This window comes from Triturus cristatus, chromosome 5_2 (genome assembly GCF_964204655.1).
Source record: "Triturus cristatus chromosome 5_2, aTriCri1.1, whole genome shotgun sequence".
NCBI lineage: Eukaryota > Metazoa > Chordata > Amphibia > Caudata > Salamandridae > Triturus > Triturus cristatus.
Genome location: NC_140588.1, coordinates 337243720 through 337262749, shown reverse-complemented (window position 1 = coordinate 337262749; position 19030 = coordinate 337243720). Strand labels below are relative to the sequence as shown.

The 19030-nt window shown below is 46.7% G+C and overlaps 1 protein-coding gene across 3 annotated transcripts in view; it reads right to left on the bottom strand.

Moving 5' to 3' along the window:
• Window positions 1–19030, bottom strand: part of RANBP9 (RAN binding protein 9) — a 635256-nt gene that overhangs the window by 19299 nt on the left and 596927 nt on the right. For all 3 annotated transcript variants that reach the window (XM_085607104.1, XM_085607103.1, XM_085607102.1), the window contains one exon: window positions 4322–4443. In XM_085607104.1, coding sequence (XP_085463230.1) covers window positions 4322–4443 — 122 coding nt within the window. The remainder of the gene's footprint in view (window positions 1–4321; window positions 4444–19030) is intronic.

The following is a 19030-nucleotide window of genomic DNA, read 5'->3' as shown; positions in this document are numbered from 1 at the left end:
TTCCTGCCCACAAACAGCACCTGGGGAATATATCAATACCCTTCCTACTTAATCTAGAATCTAAAATCGAAATTACATTGGAGCTTACTCCGCAGCTATTTAGAACATCCCATGGGACAACACCTATAAGAGTGCAGCTTTTCAAACTGCAAAACCGAGTGATGCCATCTTTCTGATGGCAAATTTAGGAACTCTGGGACAAGTGTATGCCCACTTTCCACACATGAAGTGGTCATATAGGGGGCGTGGTGACCCCAGGGGTAAGTAGCCCATTGGCTACTAGCCTACACTCCCCTAACACCCCTAAATCCTGTATTACGGGTAGCCCCTGGCACCAGGAAATCAGATCCTGCCAAACTAAAAGAAGGACGACCGAAATACTGCGTAATGCAAGAACTGAGGAAGAAGCAACTGCCCTGGCACCAACCCTGCCGGCCTTTTCGCTGTCCGAGAGCATTGTGAGGCCTGAACTACCCCCCGTTGGTTCAGTACAAGTTTTGGAGGCGGTAATGTTCCAACTTAACACAAACGAACTTTGGTGCTTGTAAATGGCTCAGGTACCTCGGGTATTGGTGCTGGGGGTCCTGGAGTCTCCAAACTTGGCAAGGGGACGGCTCTGACTTCTGATGCACAAAGATCTCTTGCTCGGGTGCAGCTCCCTCGGTGGGAGGGGGGGGGGGGGGCTCAACAGAAAGGTGTACCAGGCAGCTTCAGTTGGTGCCTGGTGGCGCAGGGGAGTGGCTCCTCCATTCCAAGGGAGATGTTGCTGGGTCGCAGAAGTGCTGGGTTGACCTCCAAGGGCTTGGGGAGGCTGTTTCGTCAAGGGACTCCGGGAAAAAGGCTAGCTCCACACAGAGTGGCCCTGCTGTGTTTCTTTTCTCTCTTCTGCAGGAACACCGAGAAATGTGAGTCTCTAACTCGCCGACCTACTGGACAAAACACATCTGCACCCAAGCTCCCCAGTACGGGATCACTTAAACCCACAGTGTCTCCGTGGTCCTGAGACCCTCAAGAGCTGTGCGCCCTCCCCCCTTGAGTTCTGCCATGCTGGTCCCCCAGTTCATCCTTGCAGCCTTTTCTTACAGGAACATTTCCCCATTGACTTCAGGGCGTAGTGGTCAAGGCTACCACTGCTGAAAGCACATCTGCACCCAGACACCCCAGGGCAGGTAAGTCTGAACGCTTTCTTGTACCTTGGCCCCTACTTACCTAAAATTCGGAAGAATAGTCCTGAAAGTCATCTGCAGTTTGTCCATGCAGGGAATATTTCTCCCATAGGATAACATTACTGCGTTCGAGGCTCATGCCTCAAATCTGACAGCTGTAATTTTCTACTGCTGTTACTGTAACATTTGATAATGTCTAAAGTACTTACCTGATTCCACTAATCTTGGTGTCAAAATGTATATAAAAAGAAATATTTTTCTAAATTGGTCTCGAGTTTTTCCTTGAGTGTGTTTCTCATTTGACTCTGTGTGCTCAACAAATGCTTAAAGCTAACCTCTGACAAGCCTAAACTGCTCACCCACACTACCACAAAGACAGCATCTGGGATTATTAATTTAAGCTCTGCAAGTCAATAAGGGTCGCCTGGACTTTCTACATAGTGTACCTCATTTTGGTACACTACATATAAAGCCAGCATCCAACAAAGGCATAACCCAAAGCGGCCACAAGAGATTTGGGCAGAGAGAAGAGTCAAGCACAAAGCTAGTGGTCTGACGAGTGGAAAGATGAACAGCAAAACATGCATATGCCTAGAATATTGTGCATTGGTCTTTCACAGTAGCTTTCAGACGCGAATGGCCTAGAGCAGCAGTACTCCAGGGATCCCTAGTGGGTCTGTGATGCCTACTCAGGAGGTCTGCAACAGCTTCGAAAATTAAATAATATGAGTAGATTAATAAAGTGTATATAAAGAAAACATTCCATAAATGTGAAGAAATTTGATATTAGAGACCAATAATTAAGTTGGTGTCAGACTGATTTGTGGAGGCAGTGCAAGTGCATCACACAGAATTATAGTATGGACGATGTGTGGCCTCATTTGATTTTAGAAAAGATCCAATCTTTCTATTAAAATGAACATTTTAAAAATATATTTTTGTGAATTAAATATTTCATCATTTGTGTATTTGTTTGATGAATGTATGTTTTATTTTGAGGTTCAAATCATCAAAATTGCTTAGGCCACAGTCCCCTGCTAATTAATGACTCTGTGGGGGGTCCCCAAATTCAATTTCGTTTCAGTGAGGTTCCCCAGGTTCCAGTACAGATTAAGTGGGGTTCCAGAGAAGTCAAAAGGTTAAGAACTACTGACCTAGAGAACCTCGTGACAATCCGTTCATCCATCCATTCATTCACCCATCCATCCTACCCTGGAAAAGACCTTTAACTCTCCAGCCCATGAGAGGTATTTCTGCGAGTTAAATGGTTAGTTGCACATACATAATTCTGAATGTTAAACATTAGGACAAAAACTATCCCTTGCTCCAAACAGTTCTTTCTCTACCCTCAAAGTCGGCCGGCCATTTATTACAATTCTTCAACCACTGTAACAAATATAAACACATTTTTAAAAATGTTTCCTACACAGCTCCCAACTATCCTGTTTTTGCCAGGACACTCCCGGCAAGTGGGACAGCCCAGGCAATGCAAGATGGTCTACGATTGGACCATCGAAGACACCTCAGCCAATCCTAGTGCGACGTGCATAATTCCTAAGTTCTGATTGGCTGCGCCTTTCACGGGGCTATTCATCCTCGCGGCAGGCGCAGCTTTAGCGGGCTGGGCTTGGAGGGGATCTATGCCTGACAAGAGCTAGTCAGGGGGTTCGGCAGTGACAGGCGTCCTTACCCGAGCGGGCTAGGCTGCCACGGTTGCTATTCTCTTGTTTGTATGAGAATCGCGCTCCTGCATGTTGCCTTAAAGACAGAGGACGAGTGCGGCAGTGGGAGGCCTGGCACCTGCCCAATGTGCAAGGCTACAGGGACGGAGAGATATAGGAAGGGCCGTGCACAGGTTCCCGCTGAGGGACATAGAGCACCGGAAGAAAGAAACCCTTACGGGAGAGTGGTCAGCGGGGTAGAGCTACCACCGGGGACGGCCCTCATCAGGTCAGAGCGCTAGCAGGTAAGGACACCAGATTTAAACCCTCAGAAAGTTCCCTCTACGTATCGCTGTATGGGGCAGACAGTAGTTCAAAGCCTGCAAATGGTGCAGCTGCTGCCCGGTGCCTCCCAAAAGTGCAAAGAAGAGGAGCAGCAGGGGGACTGCCGCCCACTCCAGCGGGCAGCAACTGCACGAATGTGAAAAGTAGAATGTAGGTCACCAGGGGGATGCAGTGTGTAGGTTAAACTCCTGCAGCCGGGGATGCAGGGAACCCTTCCGACTTCTGTTAAACTATTGTCAGTTTCAAACAGGACAGTCCACATAAAGAGGCTACTACGTTCCATAACATGACGGACATCGAGGACATCAAAACACTGTATTTTTTGTGCAGTTTCTCGCTTTTTGCAAGCCATGCCCCTTTGCTGGAGTAAAGCCCAGAGCATAGTCCATACCAAACACTCCTAAAATATACTGCCTCCTAGTATCTGCGACATGCGACTCCTCCACGTTGTAATCCTCATTGCTTTATTTAACATTTCCTAGACTGAGTTACACAGGTATGATTAATTGTCTCTGTGTAATGTGTCTGTGATGTTAAGTGCTCTGACGCCCTGTAATGGTATGAGCAGCGCTATATAACAAAATAAATATTTGAGACAGACTATGGAGAGATGAGGGGCACTGTTAGCCAGTGGTTGCGAGGGAAGCCGTTGAGAACGAGGTCATGAGGCCCAAAAATTAATGTTGCACTGGGCGCCATTTGCTGGTCCTGAGAAAGTGAGTAAGTAATGTCTGTGAATTTGCCGTTTGAGATTGATAGTTTTGTCTAGTTGGGAAGGTGTTATTAGTCTTTGCTGTATGAAGGTATGAACTGTAATAGCACATTGCTTATTTTATAATGTAAGTGACAATCCGTGACAGTATTTTAAGTAGGCGGTGTTAAACTATGCAAATTATGTGGGTTGGGTGGAGTGGGCGGAGCTTTAGGGCAGTGGGTGGGGTAAATTTTCAAGTAAGTAATTGATAGCTGGGCTGCAACGTGTCCCTGTAAATTATTTTCAAATGTTTGCAACTATGATGCTATCCAACATAATCACACTTATCAGTAGGTACTCACCCCATTTTTTTGCAACTTCATGTAATAAATATGCAACATATTTTCTTTAAAACAAATGAGAGAAAAAAATATAAATTAGTTAACAGTACAGACCCATTTCAGTGTCGCATTCTTCCATTTCGTGGTCGTGCTTGGAGCTCCCGTTCAAGAATCCATGGGAGGTGGGCTCAGCCACGCCATTAGAATAATGATCGGTTTCCATATCAACGTCATTGCTGAGAAAGAAAGCATTGTAATATTACTTCGGTCAGCTTCCTGTTCATCTGCACACCAACTAATGTTCCCCTTAAACCGCACCCTCAGTTCAATAGGCGCCCCCCACCCCAATACGCAATCAAACATGGATGTTGGTAGCTTCAAAGTTCGGGCAAAGGTACTGTTCACAAGTTTATATATATACTTTGGATAGAAAGGCATTGATAACCAACTGAAAGCGTAAAGTACTAGCAGTTGACATTTGAGCTTTCTGCACTTCACAAATTACTATTCCAGCGAGGCCAAACCAGCCTTTAAGCCTTCAGCGGTTGGTAAACGGGTTAGTAGTAACTAGGGTAACATTAACATCTTTTACTTAAAGCACTTAGGAATGGCAAAAAACGTTGGTATTAAGTGCCATTTCAAAACAAGCTAATAGTTTTATTGTGCTTGCACGAAAAGAAAAATGTTCCTTCCTGCAGTAGTGCCCTTATGAAAGTGGGAGGAGAACCTCTACAAACAAACCAGCATGGGGTGGTGGGACCAACGTGCGAATAGTCAAATGTCTTCCTAACCTGGTTTAAACTTAATTTACAATCATATCACACCAGGCACAGCATGTACTGCTCTGAGTATCAAACCCGAAGCACGTGTTCTCCTGTGCTCAGTTGCTGGAGAAGTTTACCCTGGTATCAGGGCTAGTAGTTAACTGTCAAAGTCTCCTTCCTCAAACACGTTACTGATGCAATGGCTATATTTCCCATTAGGGTCGCTAGTTATTACTTCCAATACTTATAATAATTCATACTATTTTCTTATGTTTTTCACGTCATGTTAAGCATTCCGAAATCTTTCTCCACACCAGTGAATTTCCTTCTTAGACCCTATGACTGAAATGGATGCACTTTCAAGGCATTAGCATAGAAATTGAAATAATGATACCAGGAAGGCGAAGTGGAAGTGCCATTCCATGACTCATCATCAGGGAAACCGATGAGGTCTCAGACAGGTCCAAAGTGGATTAGAAGACCAGAACTGACTTTGGCAGTAGGACCTTCTGACTGTGATAACTGCAGTAAGTACGAGCGGTCTTTCTGCTCCAATACTCAATATACAAGTACTTTGAAGAAAACTAACCATTAAATGGGCAGATAAGCTATATTACACACCTTAATTACCTGTGTTAGATCTCAACATTTTTCCACGGGTAAGTAGGGTTGGTTTACCAAGTCTTAGAGCTCCAGCAGGTTCTGTCAGGGTGGGTAAAGTGCATATTAACAGGAAATACAAACCCTATAGACCTTTTCTGAAACCGTTTGGCTACAATAGCTATAACGTTCTAAGATCTGCAGTTTAGCAGCCGACGCTCAAGAGGCCTACAGGGACTTTTAAGTTTATCCAAAGTTCTATGAAGCGAACTAGATACTTAATGCCCTAACACTGGAGGCAGGCCTGCTTTGACTGCATACTGAGATATAGTCTGCCTCTGCTATCCTTAAAGCTGGGAGCAGTGGGAGGAGAACATGGGAAGGTGTATCTATGATGGTGAGTGGAATGAGGAATACACATGCATAAGACTACCTGCACTTAAAATCTATTGCATTACAATTGTCTGATGATAGATTACACCACCTGTCAGCTGTACACTGTAGAGTTCCCCATAAATCAGCACAATGTCATGGATGTGACTTCAACACACAGGATTCCTGGCATCTATGGAGGGAGTGCAGTGTTCAGTTTTTACTTTGAAGGCAAGACTCAGAGTGGGCAATATTAAACTACCTCCTTTGAGCATCTACTAAATGGAGTTTACTAACAATCCTGCCAGTTATAACAAAAGCTAAGGTTCAGTGCCGCTTACGCGAGGATGCCTCTTAGCGTCTTTTTTAGCCCAATCACTGGCACTGGAACAAGGAGCTGACAATCTTCTGTTAAAGACAGTAGGTGAAACCTGCACAAAATACTGATTTTTCAAAAGTAGGCAGCTTTAGGGGATGTTTATAAATTGCAGGGAGACGTAGGGATGACAGATCATAAGTTGATAATGACCAGCACCTTCTAGTAAGAGGCTTTCGCTGGTTATCTGATAACACATCTTTACCTTACTTAATGCCATTAGCAGGATGGCATTCACACTACTGACTACAGAAAGGCACAGAATGTGCAGTCTTTTGACTTGTGATTCTTACCTAAACAGGTGCGGCAAAGGTTATACAATGATTAATAATTAATTCCTCCGAACATAAATTCTCAAATTGCTAAAATGTACTATTAGTTGAGTTTTGTCACAAACCAGACCAGAAGCAAATACAAGAAGAATTTCAAATTTATAATAAAATCAAGTAAACAAATGTAACACAAAACAAAACTAAAGATGAGAAATAGGAGGCAGCTAACGTAAAAACAAAAAAAACACCACAACTTAAAAAAAAATAATAATTTCAGTTATGCAGGTTTGATTAGCAAATAAAATGCTTACGAAAATGTTTAATAAAGAATAACAAGCAGCTGATGGTACAATGAAGGTGGTGAAGATCAGGAAGATCAATATAATTACTTATTAGTTAATGAAGAGATGTGGGTCATTTAGCCTGAAATCGAAATTCAGGAATACGAATTGGGGAATTTTGGATATTTAAGATAATTGGTACATAAAGTTTTGAAAAAGCATTGGATTCTCTTAAAAGTGGTATACAGAGCCTTTTTTAATTTTTTTAATTAAATAAAATAGCGAGTTTTGGAAGGATTAATGTGATGCTGGATTTAAAAGAGGGCATTTGCAGCTTTTTGAAGGATGTTCCTTTGGTATTAGCTCATGAGGATATTAGATTAAGCCATGAAGAAACGTCAGTTCACTTTAAGCCACAAAATGGGCTGGTTTCACAACATCAAAGAAATAAATGTACAACATCGATAATATTAAAACTAGTAATCGATAATATTAAAACTAGTAATGCTGAACTTTGAAAGTAAAGTTACTTACTAAGCAGAGATGCAAACTTGCAAAATGAAAATGAAGAACTAATGAAGTTAAATATTGTATTGAGATCTTCAACAAATACATGTAATTGTTCTTTAATTTAAACAGGGCTATTATGTTTTCCTTTTTTGGACTCTCCACCAATTTGTAACATTGTTACAGTGGTTCATGAAATTTTGGCACCAGGGTTGTTTTTGCAGGTTTTTTTTCAACCCTGTGGTTTGACTCCAGAGGGCCATTATTACTCAAAAGAAGAAGTTACTTACCTTCGGTAACGATATATCTGTAAGAGACAGAGTAGTCAGACTCCTTAACTGTAGAAATTCCCCCCAGGTGTCAGATTGGATCTGGAGAAATTTTTCATCAGCAGTACTCCTGCACGCCGAAAGGTGGCGTTGGTCAGCTTTGCATTTGTTGTTGGCGTCGTGGTCGCCGGGATGACGTCACTGTAGCTACTTAGACGTCGCCCTCGCGCACTGACGTCAGTTTTTTTACACAACATTCCATGCCAGATGCGCAGAGCCATGCAAGACACTGATCACTGGTGCACAAAACTAGGGCCCTCAAAGGGATTCCCTGACCCTAGAGGTCAGTTCGCAGAACGGGGAGGATGGGTGGGGCGGTAAGGAATCTATAACTAATCTATGTCCCTTACAGATTGTTCTGCTCGATTTTCCCGGCCTTCTTGTGAGGAACAATGATGGAATGTGACTTCAGTCTCTTATCATTCAAGTCTAAGGGTTAGAGTAGTGAATGGAGCCTATTTACTAGGCACTTCGACATGATCCTGTGCTCTTCCCCATAGATCAGTGCTTGCACACATAGCCTAGGGGATAGATTCGTTAGTATTAGGGATAACCTGTCCTGTAGTGAGGGTGTTTCATGAAGCCGTGCTGAATTCAGGCCTGGTAGGCCTCAAACGGGAGAGACTCCATCTTTCTTTCTGCTCCGGCAGCTTGGGATGCTTCTAGGTCAAATGTAATGTTTTAGTTATGAGGTGTTATTCGCTTGGAGAGAACCGGTTCAGGCCGGCCCTTATCGAAGGATTGTATTTTTCTTCATGCCGAAGACACTACATCAGGCCGGCCGGCTGGGAACGTGTCCTTGGTACGGGGAGGTACAAGAATTTGGTGGGCGGCAGGTTACGGGCCGGAATTTTCCATGAGGAAACGCACCTCTATATTAGTGAAAGTCTGAGGCAGTTACATGTTCAGTCCGTAGGCGGCATCTAGCCGTTAGCAGTAAAGCTACTACTTATTCCAGGGAAGACAGACGCCATCTTGAAGGCGGAGAAGAACCGAGAGACAGATACTCTCCTAGCAGAATAGCCAGAGAGGAGAGAGTAGCCGAGAAGGAAGAGGTCCCAGTGACTCGGAGAAGGGTGAAGAGAACAGCGCATAGTGGTGCAGACATGTATCCGTGACTGCAGAGGTGTGACTTCCAGGCTAGCCGAGGCACAGACGAGAAGGGAACCTAGATGACCACTGAGTGCAGGCTACACACTACTAAGGTGATGTCGACCCTTTCTTATTAGAGTGTACAACTTAATCTTTCACTTTTCTTTGCAGGTTATGTGTTATATTGTAATGTTATGTGATTGCGTATGTAATGAGTAATAAAGTATCCAGTTTGTAGTGAACCAACATGTGCTGCGTGTTCTTGTATGAGAGGGTAGCCTATTCTTCTAGTCAGCTGCGGCTACATGAACAGATGTTAACCCTGATCAGGTAAGTGGTAACTGAATAAGGGAAAGAGGAGCCCCTCGAACCGGAGAACAGGCTATGCTCGAACTGGCAGTCCTTGTGTGATCTGATGAATAGTGAGACTGATTCCCTTTTTGTATGTTATGGTGATCATAGGATGAACTGTCGTATGAGACTGCCGTCTGGGTAGAGAGGTCTGGATTCGTATAGGATCGCGAGGCCGCCACTTGTGATACTGTCGTATGGGCAGAGAGGTCTGGATTCGTATGGGATCGCGAGGCCGCCGATTGTGCTGAGACTGCCGTCTGGGTAGAGAGGTCTGGATTGGTATTGGATCGCGAGGCCGCCACTTGTGATACTGTCGTATGGGCAGAGAGGTCTGGATTCGTATGGGATCGCGAGGCCGCCGATTGTGCTGAGACTGCCGTCTGGGTAGAAAGGTCTGGATTCGTATGGGATCGCGAGGCCGCCACTTGTGATACTGTCGTATGGGCAGAGAGGTCTGGATTCGTATGGGATCGCGAGGCCGCCGATTGTGCTGAGACTGCCGTCTGGGTAGAGAGGTCTGGATTCGAATGGGATCGCGAGGCCGCCACTTGTGATACTGTCGTATGGGCAGAGAGGTCTGGATTCGTATGGGATCGCGAGGCCACCGATTGTGCTGAGACTGCCGTCTGGGTAGAGAGGTCTGGATTCGTATGGGATCGCGAGGCCGCCACTTGTGATACTGTCGTATGGGCAGAGAGGTCTGGATTCGTATGGGATCGCGAGGCCGCCGATTGTGCTGAGACTGCCGTCTGGGTAGAGAGGTCTGGATTCGTATGGGATCGCGAGGCCGCCACTTGTGATACTGTCGTATGGGCAGAGAGGTCTGGATTCGTATGGGATCGCGAGGCCGCCGATTGTGCTGAGACTGCCGTCTGGGTAGAGAGGTCTGGATTCGTATGGGATCGCGAGGCCGCCACTTGTGATACTGTCGTATGGACAGAGAGGTCTGGATTCGTATGGGATCGCGAGGCCGCCGATTGTGCTGAGACTGCCGTCTGGGTAGAGAGGTCTGGATTCGTATGGGATCGCGAGGCCGCCGATTATAAGAGGTCCTGGTATGTATAGTAGGAATTCCCTGTCCTTAGGTGGTAAGATATATGTGGTTACCTATTGTAGATAGGCCCTAGGGAGAGGGAGGGGGTAACGTTCTGACTGGGTTAGTGAGGCTCTGATGAGCGGGTTCTATCTGATCCGAAAACCCAAGCAGAACATTTGGCGTCACGAACCGTTTACGAAACCTGTGTGCGTTTTGGTTGTGTCGTGTTTGCTTTCGGCGCGTGCGTGGTTTCGTTTGTATATTATTTGTATATAATTGTGTGTGTAGTTTTTTTTTTTTTCTTCTCTTTCTTCTTTCTCTTTTTCTCTTTTTCTTTCTTTTCCGAGATGTTTTCTAGAAAGTCGAAATCTACTTTTAAGTTGCCCGTTGATATTCCCGGTTGGGATTCAACGCCTTATGAAGCCTTAGCCCGTGAGTGGGCTGATTCTACTGGTTTGAGTGAGAATTGGAATTCTTTTTTGGAGCTGGCGGAGCCGGCTAATGTGATTACTTGTTTACAGAAGGCGCCGGTATCGAAGGGTGATGAGCTTCCCGTTTTGGGGCGCAGAGGTTGGATTGTTCTGTCTGCGTACAGGATTCTGCATGAGCAGGTGGCACGGGCGCCATCGACTGAGACTGAGAGTGAATGTTCCGTACCTTTAGTACAGGAGTCTCCTGTTAAGTGGGGTAGACCTTTTGATGATTTGTCGGCGGAGGACAGAAACCATGTCTGGTTTACGGATGGTTCAGCAAGGTTCATAGGGACGAAACGGCATTGGAAGGCGGTGTCCTATAATCCGATCACAAAAATTGCTGAGTACAACTGGTGAGGGTAAGAGCAGTCAATTTGCTGAACTCTATGCTGTTTATCAAGTTCTGAAACAAGAGTTACCTGGCACATGTCTTATTTTCACCGATTCTTGGTCTACTGCCAATGGACTGGCAGTTTGGTTACAGACTTGGCATTCCCATAGTTGGAAAATCCATTCAAAAGAACTGTGGGGAAAAGAATTATGGCAGGAGATTTGGGAAATGCTCCCACAGAGTACTGTTACAATCTTCCATGTGGATGCTCATACCCCGATAGACTCTCTTGACAAATTCTTTCATAACATTGCAGATGAGAAATCTAAAATTGCTGAGGCAGTGGTGGACAGGCAAGATTCTGATATTGCGGGATTGGCGAAATGGGCCCACCAGAAAGCGGGACACTTTGGAGAGAAAGCCACTAGCAGGTGGGCTGCTGATCGAGGAATTTATATTCCCCTAGATTTAATCAAAAATGTTATTCTACATTGTCCCATTTGTCAGCATATCAGGCAGCGCAAAGTGCCCCAAACTGTTAAAGGTCATTTACATCGCGGGAAATTGCCCACTCAAATTTGGCAGATTGATTACATCGGTCCACTTCCTATGAGTAGGAATTGTCAATATGTTTGCACTATTGTTGATACATACAGTGGCCTGTTGGTGGCCCTTCCCTGTAAGCAAGCTACCCAATTGAATACTATTAAAACATTGGAATTGATTATGATGTATTATGGTGTGCCATTCCAAATTCAATCTGATAATGCATCCCATTTTCGTGGAAGATTGGTACAGGAATTCTGTGTGGAAAACAATATTGAATGGGTGTTTCATATACCATATTATCCACAGGCCTCGGGTCTTGTGGAGAGGTTGAATGGCCTGCTGAAAGATCAGTTACGTAAATTAACAGATGACAAGTATAAGAATTGGCGAGACTTTTTGCCTCAAGCGCTATTGATTTTGAATAACCGTCCTTTTCTCAATGCTGAATCCCCACTTATGCGTTTGTTTCCTCCGAATGTTGATGCTAAGCCCAATGAAATCAGAGAGACTGTGAAGTACTGGGAAATTACTCCCGGAGCTTTGGCTCCATGTAGAGCGACCCCAGGGTCGGCAGGTTTAGACTTGCATGCCATGGATAACACCGTCATAAAAAGTAAGGATCGAGTCATCATTGAAACTGGTGTTGGTGTTCATATACCAACTGGAAATTTCGGATTAATCGCCCCTAGATCGGGGCTGGCTGTAAAAGGCATTCAGGTGCTTGGAGGAATCATTGACAGTGATTATCAGGGAGAGATTAAGGTACTCCTGCTGAATAGCAGTGAGGTTGACTTACTGATACATCAAACTGACCGAGTGGCTCAATTGCTAATAATGCCTGTTTCCAGTGGTGAGATCACAAAAGGCACTGCCCCAACGTTGCTAACTGTACGAGGCCAGAAAGGTTTTGGCTCCACAGATAATCCTGGGGCCGGAGTTTGGGTGCAGTCGCCTAAGAATCCCCCTGAACAAGCAGAAGTCATTGCAACCGGTCAAGACAACACCATTTTAGTTATGAGACCAGGGAAAGATAGCTGGGAAGCAGTCCCGGCTGACAAATGTTACTTACGAGAATGAATAATGCCTGTATTTGATTCTCTTTCAGATCATTCTTTGGACTGTTGCTGCAGGATGTGTCGGCGTTGGACTCCTTTTGGGCTGGTACGACGAGAGAGGAGGGATCCCATCAACCCGGGCTGAGTTGAGAACCCGAGTGTCGCGTTCCTTCGCTGCGTGGGATTCGTCGTCGAACTTTTGGACTACGTTAGCAAAACGAGTGACTAAAGCCCCTCATTTCTGCTTGACACCGATGAGATCGGTGACTGACATTCTAGCGACTTGTTTAGTTGCTGTTCCTGCTTCATTGGAGACTTTGACTCATATTTTTAATATATCGAATGCTCGCCCCAATGTTCTTCTGGGCGATTTTGCTACCCATGAGTATTGCCCCTTGTGTACTGTACTGTCAGACCCGATACCCCCCCATCCAGTCCCAAATAGTTACCTATAATATCACACAGGGTGATTTGTGTTTTTTCTGAATGTATGCGTTTAAGATTGAAAGGTGCCACTTCATTCACCGCTCATGAACGAACTTTGTGCCTTCAAAGGACACCGAAAACATGTACTTCTGTTCAGAATAACATGACTTGCAAGAGTTTGGTAGTTACCCCCAGTCATTATCGCACGATGTTACTACCTGCCGGATGGCTTTTCTCATGTGGTAATACTTCCTGGCCATATATCCCCGCAAATATTTCTGGAGGCCCTTGTGCCATTACTAGACTGAGCTTGTTAATGTTTTCATCACATCCGAAAGCCAACTCTCGTGTGATTCGAGATACAGTGAGGTTACAGGAGGATTGTGACTCATCTTTGCATTTATATTCCAAGTCTGAATACCTTAGCCTGGCTGTTTCAATTGTTGGTGTTCCTGCTTTGGCAGTTTATAATGCCAAATCTATTGGGAAAATGGCCTGCTGGATGGTAAAATCCATCAATCATACTTCTACAGTCCTGTCTGACATGCTATTAGACGCCCAGGGTGAACGTAGGGCTATCTTGCAAAATCGAGCGGCCATTGATTATCTTTTGCTTAAACATGGACACGATTGTTCTGATTTTGAGGGTCTTTGTTGTTTTAACTTGTCGGATCATACAAAATCCATTCAAGCTCACATTGATAAACTACATGACTTGACAGAAGATTCAGTGTATTCCTTCACTACTTCAATTCTGCACACCTGGTACTAGACATAGATCAGTTAGTCTTGTTTCATATTATTCTTCCACAGATATTAGTTCTGTTTAATGAATGTATAATAGACTGAAGTCAAGGGTGAAATGTTCTGCTCGATTTTCCCGGCCTTCTTGTGAGGAAAGGTGATTGAATGTGACTTCAGTCTCTTACCATTCAAGTCTAAGGGTTAGAGTAGTGAATGGAGCCTATTTACTAGGCACTTCGACATGATCCTGTGCTCTTCCCCATAGATCAGGGCTTGCACACATAGCCTAGGGGATAGATTCGTTAGTATTAGGGATAACCTGTCCTGTAGTGAGGGTGTTTCATGGAGCCGTGCTGAATTCAGGCCTGGTAGGCCTCAAACGGGAGAGACTCCATCTTTCTTTCTGCTCCGGCAGCTTGGGATGCTTCTAGGTCAAATGTAATGTTTTAGTTATGAGGTGTTATTCGCTTGGAGAGAACCGGTTCAGGCCGGCCCTTATCGAAGGATTGTATTTTTCTTCATGCCGAAGACACTACATCAGGCCGGCCGGCTGGGTACGTGTCCTTGGTACGGGGAGGTACAAGAATTTGGTGGGCGGCAGGTTACGGGCCGGAATTTTCCATGAGGAAACGCACCTCTATATTAGTGAAAGTCTGAGGCAGTTACATGTTCAGTCCGTAGGCGGCATCTAGCCGTTAGCAGTAAAGCTACTACTTATTCCAGGGAAGACAGACGCCATCTTGAAGGCGGAGAAGAACCGAGAGACAGATACTCTCCTAGCAGAATAGCCAGAGAGGAGAGAGTAGCCGAGAAGGAAGAGGTCCCAGTGACTCGGAGAAGGGTGAAGAGAACAGCGCATAGTGGTGCAGACATGTATCCGTGACTGCGGAGGTGTGACTTCCAGGCGAGCCGAGGCACAGACGAGAAGGGAACCTAGATGACCACTGAGTGCAGGCTACACACTACTAAGGTGATGTCGACCCTTTCTTATTAGAGTGTACAACTTAATCTTTCACTTTTCTTTGCAGGTTATGTGTTATATTGTAATGTTATGTGATTGCGTATGTAATGAGTAATAAAGTATCCAGTTTGTAGTGATCCAACATGTGCTGCGTGTTCTTGTATGAGAGGGTAGCCTATTCTTCTAGTCAGCTGCGACTACATGAACAGATGTTAACCCTGATCAGGTAAGTGGTAACTGAATAAGGGAAAGAGGAGCCCCTCGAACCGGAGAACAGGCTATGCTCGAACTGGCAGTCCTTGTGTGATCTGATGAATAGTGAGACTGATTCCCTTTTTGTATGTTATGGTGATCATAGGATGAACTGTCGTATGAGACTGCCGTCTGGGTAGAGAGGTCTGGATTCGTATAGGATCGTGAGGCCGCCACTTGTGATACTGTCGTATGGGCAGAGAGGTCTGGATTCGTATGGGATCGCGAGGCCGCCGATTGTGCTGAGACTGCCGTCTGGGTAGAGAGGTCTGGATTCGTATGGGATCGCGAGGCCGCCACTTGTGATACTGTCGTATGGGCAGAGAGGTCTGGATTCGTATGGGATCGCGAGGCCGCCGATTGTGCTGAGACTGCCGTCTGGGTAGAGAGGTCTGGATTCGTATGGGATCGCGAGGCCGCCACTTGTGATACTGTCGTATGGGCAGAGAGGTCTGGATTCGTATGGGATCGCGAGGCCGCCGATTGTGCTGAGACTGCCGTCTGGGTAGAGAGGTCTGGATTCGTATGGGATCGCGAGGCCGCCACTTGTGATACTGTCGTATGGGCAGAGAGGTCTGGATTCGTATGGGATCGCGAGGCCGCCGATTGTGCTGAGACTGCCGTCTGGGTAGAGAGGTCTGGATTCGTATGGGATCGCGAGGCCGCCACTTGTGATACTGTCGTATGGGCAGAGAGGTCTGGATTCGTATGGGATCGCGAGGTCGCCGATTGTGCTGAGACTGCCGTCTGGGTAGAGAGGTCTGGATTCGTATGGGATCGCGAGGCCGCCACTTGTGATACTGTCGTATGGGCAGAGAGGTCTGGATTCGTATGGGATCGCGAGGCCGCCGATTGTGCTGAGACTGCCGTCTGGGTAGAGAGGTCTGGATTCGTATGGGATCGCGAGGCCGCCACTTGTGATACTGTCGTATGGGCAGAGAGGTCTGGATTCGTATGGGATCGCGAGGCCGCCGATTGTGCTGAGACTGCCGTCTGGGTAGAGAGGTCTGGATTCGTATGGGATCTCGAGGCCGCCACTTGTGATACTGTCGTATGGGCAGAGAGGTCTGGATTCGTATGGGATCGCGAGGCCGCCGATTGTGCTGAGACTGCCGTCTGGGTAGAGAGGTCTGGATTCGTATGGGATCGCGAGGCCGCCACTTGTGATACTGTCGTATGGGCAGAGAGGTCTGGATTCGTATGGGATCGCGAGGCCGCCGATTGTGCTGAGACTGCCGTCTGGGTAGAGAGGTCTGGATTCGTATGGGATCGCGAGGCCGCCACTTGTGATACTGTCGTATGGACAGAGAGGTCTGGATTCGTATGGGATCGCGAGGCCGCCGATTGTGCTGAGACTGCCGTCTGGGTAGAGAGGTCTGGATTCGTATGGGATCGCGAGGCCGCCGATTATAAGAGGTCCTGGTATGTATAGTAGGAATTCCCTGTCCTTAGGTGGTAAGATATATGTGGTTACCTATTGTAGATAGGCCCTAGGGAGAGGGAGGGGGTAACGTTCTGACTGGCTTAGTGAGGCTCTGATGAGCGGGTTCTATCTGATCCGAAAACCCAAGCAGAACACAGATATATCGTTACCGAAGGTAAGTAACTTGTTCATCTGAAAGAGACAATTAGTTATAGATTCCTTATCTGTAGAATAGATAACCCAGCAATAGCAACCCCGGAGGTGGTTCTGCGAACCAAGTTCACACCAGAAAGTCCTGGAGAACAGAACGACCAAAGAAGCCATCTCCAAGGACTTGGCTGTTCAGGCAGTAGTGTTTTGTGAACGTGTGCAAAGGAGGCCCACGCAGCTGCCTGACAGATGTCATTGAGGGGGACTCCCCGTCCCAAAGCAGTGGTAGCTGCCGTCGCCCTGGTGGAATGGACGCGCAGTCCCACTGGAGGCTCCTTCTTTGCCAAAGAGTAGCAAGCTTCAATGCACAAAACAAACCACCTAGAGATGGTCCGTTTATGCACGGCTCGAACTTTTTTGGCACCCACGTAACCAACAAAGAGCTGGTAATCCACCTGGAATTGCTTGGTGTGATCCAAATAAAAGGAAAGCGCACGTTTTGGATCCAGACGGTGGAGCCTCTCTTCCTCCTTAGAAGGATGCGGAAGGAAATGGGCAAAGTGATGGTTTAACCAATGTGGAAAGAAGTAACCACTTTTGGAAGAAAAGAGGGTCGAGTTCGAAGGACAACCTTGTCCGGATGAACCGCCAGAAAAGGAGGTTCTGAAGAAAGAGCCTGGAGCTCACTCACCCTTCGAGCAGAGGTAATGGCAACCGGAAAGTCAGTCTTTAAAGCGAGAAGTTTGAGAAGACAGTTATGTAGCGGCGCACACATATAGTAAGTAAGAACCAAGTTCAACTCCCACTGAGGCATTACGAAGGGAACAGGAGGAAAGAGATGAGTAATGCCCTTAAGAAAGCGATTTATAACAGGGGACTTGAAAAGAGGCGGCTGATCAGGAAGCCTAAGAAAGGCTGAAATGGCTGCGAGATAGCCCTTAAGAGTGCCCAGAGCAGAGCCCTGCTGGGCCACAGAAAGGAGGAACACGAGAACCTCAGAAAGAGGGGCAAAAAGGGGATCCACAGCCTTTGGTTCACACCATGCCACAAATTTCTTCCATCTGCAAGCGTATACCATCTTAGTGGAGGGACGCCTGGCTGCCAAGCAAGATAACATCACAGACTTCGGGAGGAAGGTCGAAGGCCATCAACTGTCGTCATTTAATCTCCACGCAAGGAGGTGAAGGCGGGACAGGTTCGGGTTGAGGACCGTCCCCTGCTGCTGTGACAGAAGATCATCCTGAAGAGGCAGTCTGATCGGAGGATTGATGGCCATGTGTAACAGCTCGGGATACCAGACTCTTCGTGCCCAATCCGGAGCCACAAGAATGACTTTGGCCCGGTTGCACTTGATCTTCTTCAGCACTCTGGGTAGAAGTGGTATAGGCGGGAAGGCGTATAGAAGATCGCAACTCCACTCGTGAGGAAAAGCATTACCTAGTGAGTGCCGACTTGGAAATTCAAACACGCAGAATTGCTGACATTACACGTTCTCTTTGGTGGCGAATAGATCTTACCAAGGCTCTCCCCACTGCAAAAAGAGACCTTGCACCACCTCCGAGTGAAGACGCCATTTGTGATCCATCATGCACCTGCAGCTGAGTTTGTCCGCCCTGGCGTTCAATGAACCTGCCAGGTGTTGAATCACCAGGGATATGCCCTGATGTTCCAGCAATGCACAGAGATGAAGAGCCTATTCACATAGGGTCCACGACCCCACCCCGCCCTGTTTGTTGCAGTACCACATGGCGGTGGTGTTGTCTGTGAACACCTGCACTACTCTTCCCCAGACAGAGGGAAGGAATGCTTTTAGCGCTAGAGAATCGCCCTCAGCTCTAGAAGGTTGACGTGGAGCCCAGACTCCGCCGGAGTCAGAGGACTCTGATCTCCGCCTCTCCCATGTAGCCCCCCTACCCCAGAAGTGATGCATCCGTCACCACTGTGAACTCCAGTTGGGGAAGGGAAGAGGGATCTGCAGTAGACCCAATCCTGGTTCGTTAGCCACCACTGCAATTGTCGTGCAGTGCCCTCAGAGATTTGAACGCAATAGGACAAATTCCCCTGATGTTGTGCCCACTGGAACTTCAGGTCCAACTGCAGAACCCACATATGCAACATGGCATGATCCACCAGCAGGATACAGGAGGCCATGAGGCCCAGCAGCCTCGGGGTCAATCTGACCAAAGCCCGGTATAAAAGCTGAAAGATCGGAATCATAGCTCGAATATCCCTGACTCACTGCTCAGGAAAATAAATCCGAAACTGCGTTGTGTCCAAAACCGCTCTGAAGAAAAGGAGCTTCTGAGAGGGAGTCAGGTGTAACTTCGGGACGTTCAAAGTGAACCCCAGTGAGTGCAGGAGGTCCGCCGTAGTCTGGAGGTAAGAGACGACTGCCTGGGGCGAGCTCGCCTCCAACAGCGAGTCGTTGAGATAGGGTAAGACTGGAACCCCTGACCTGCACAGATGAGCTGCAACC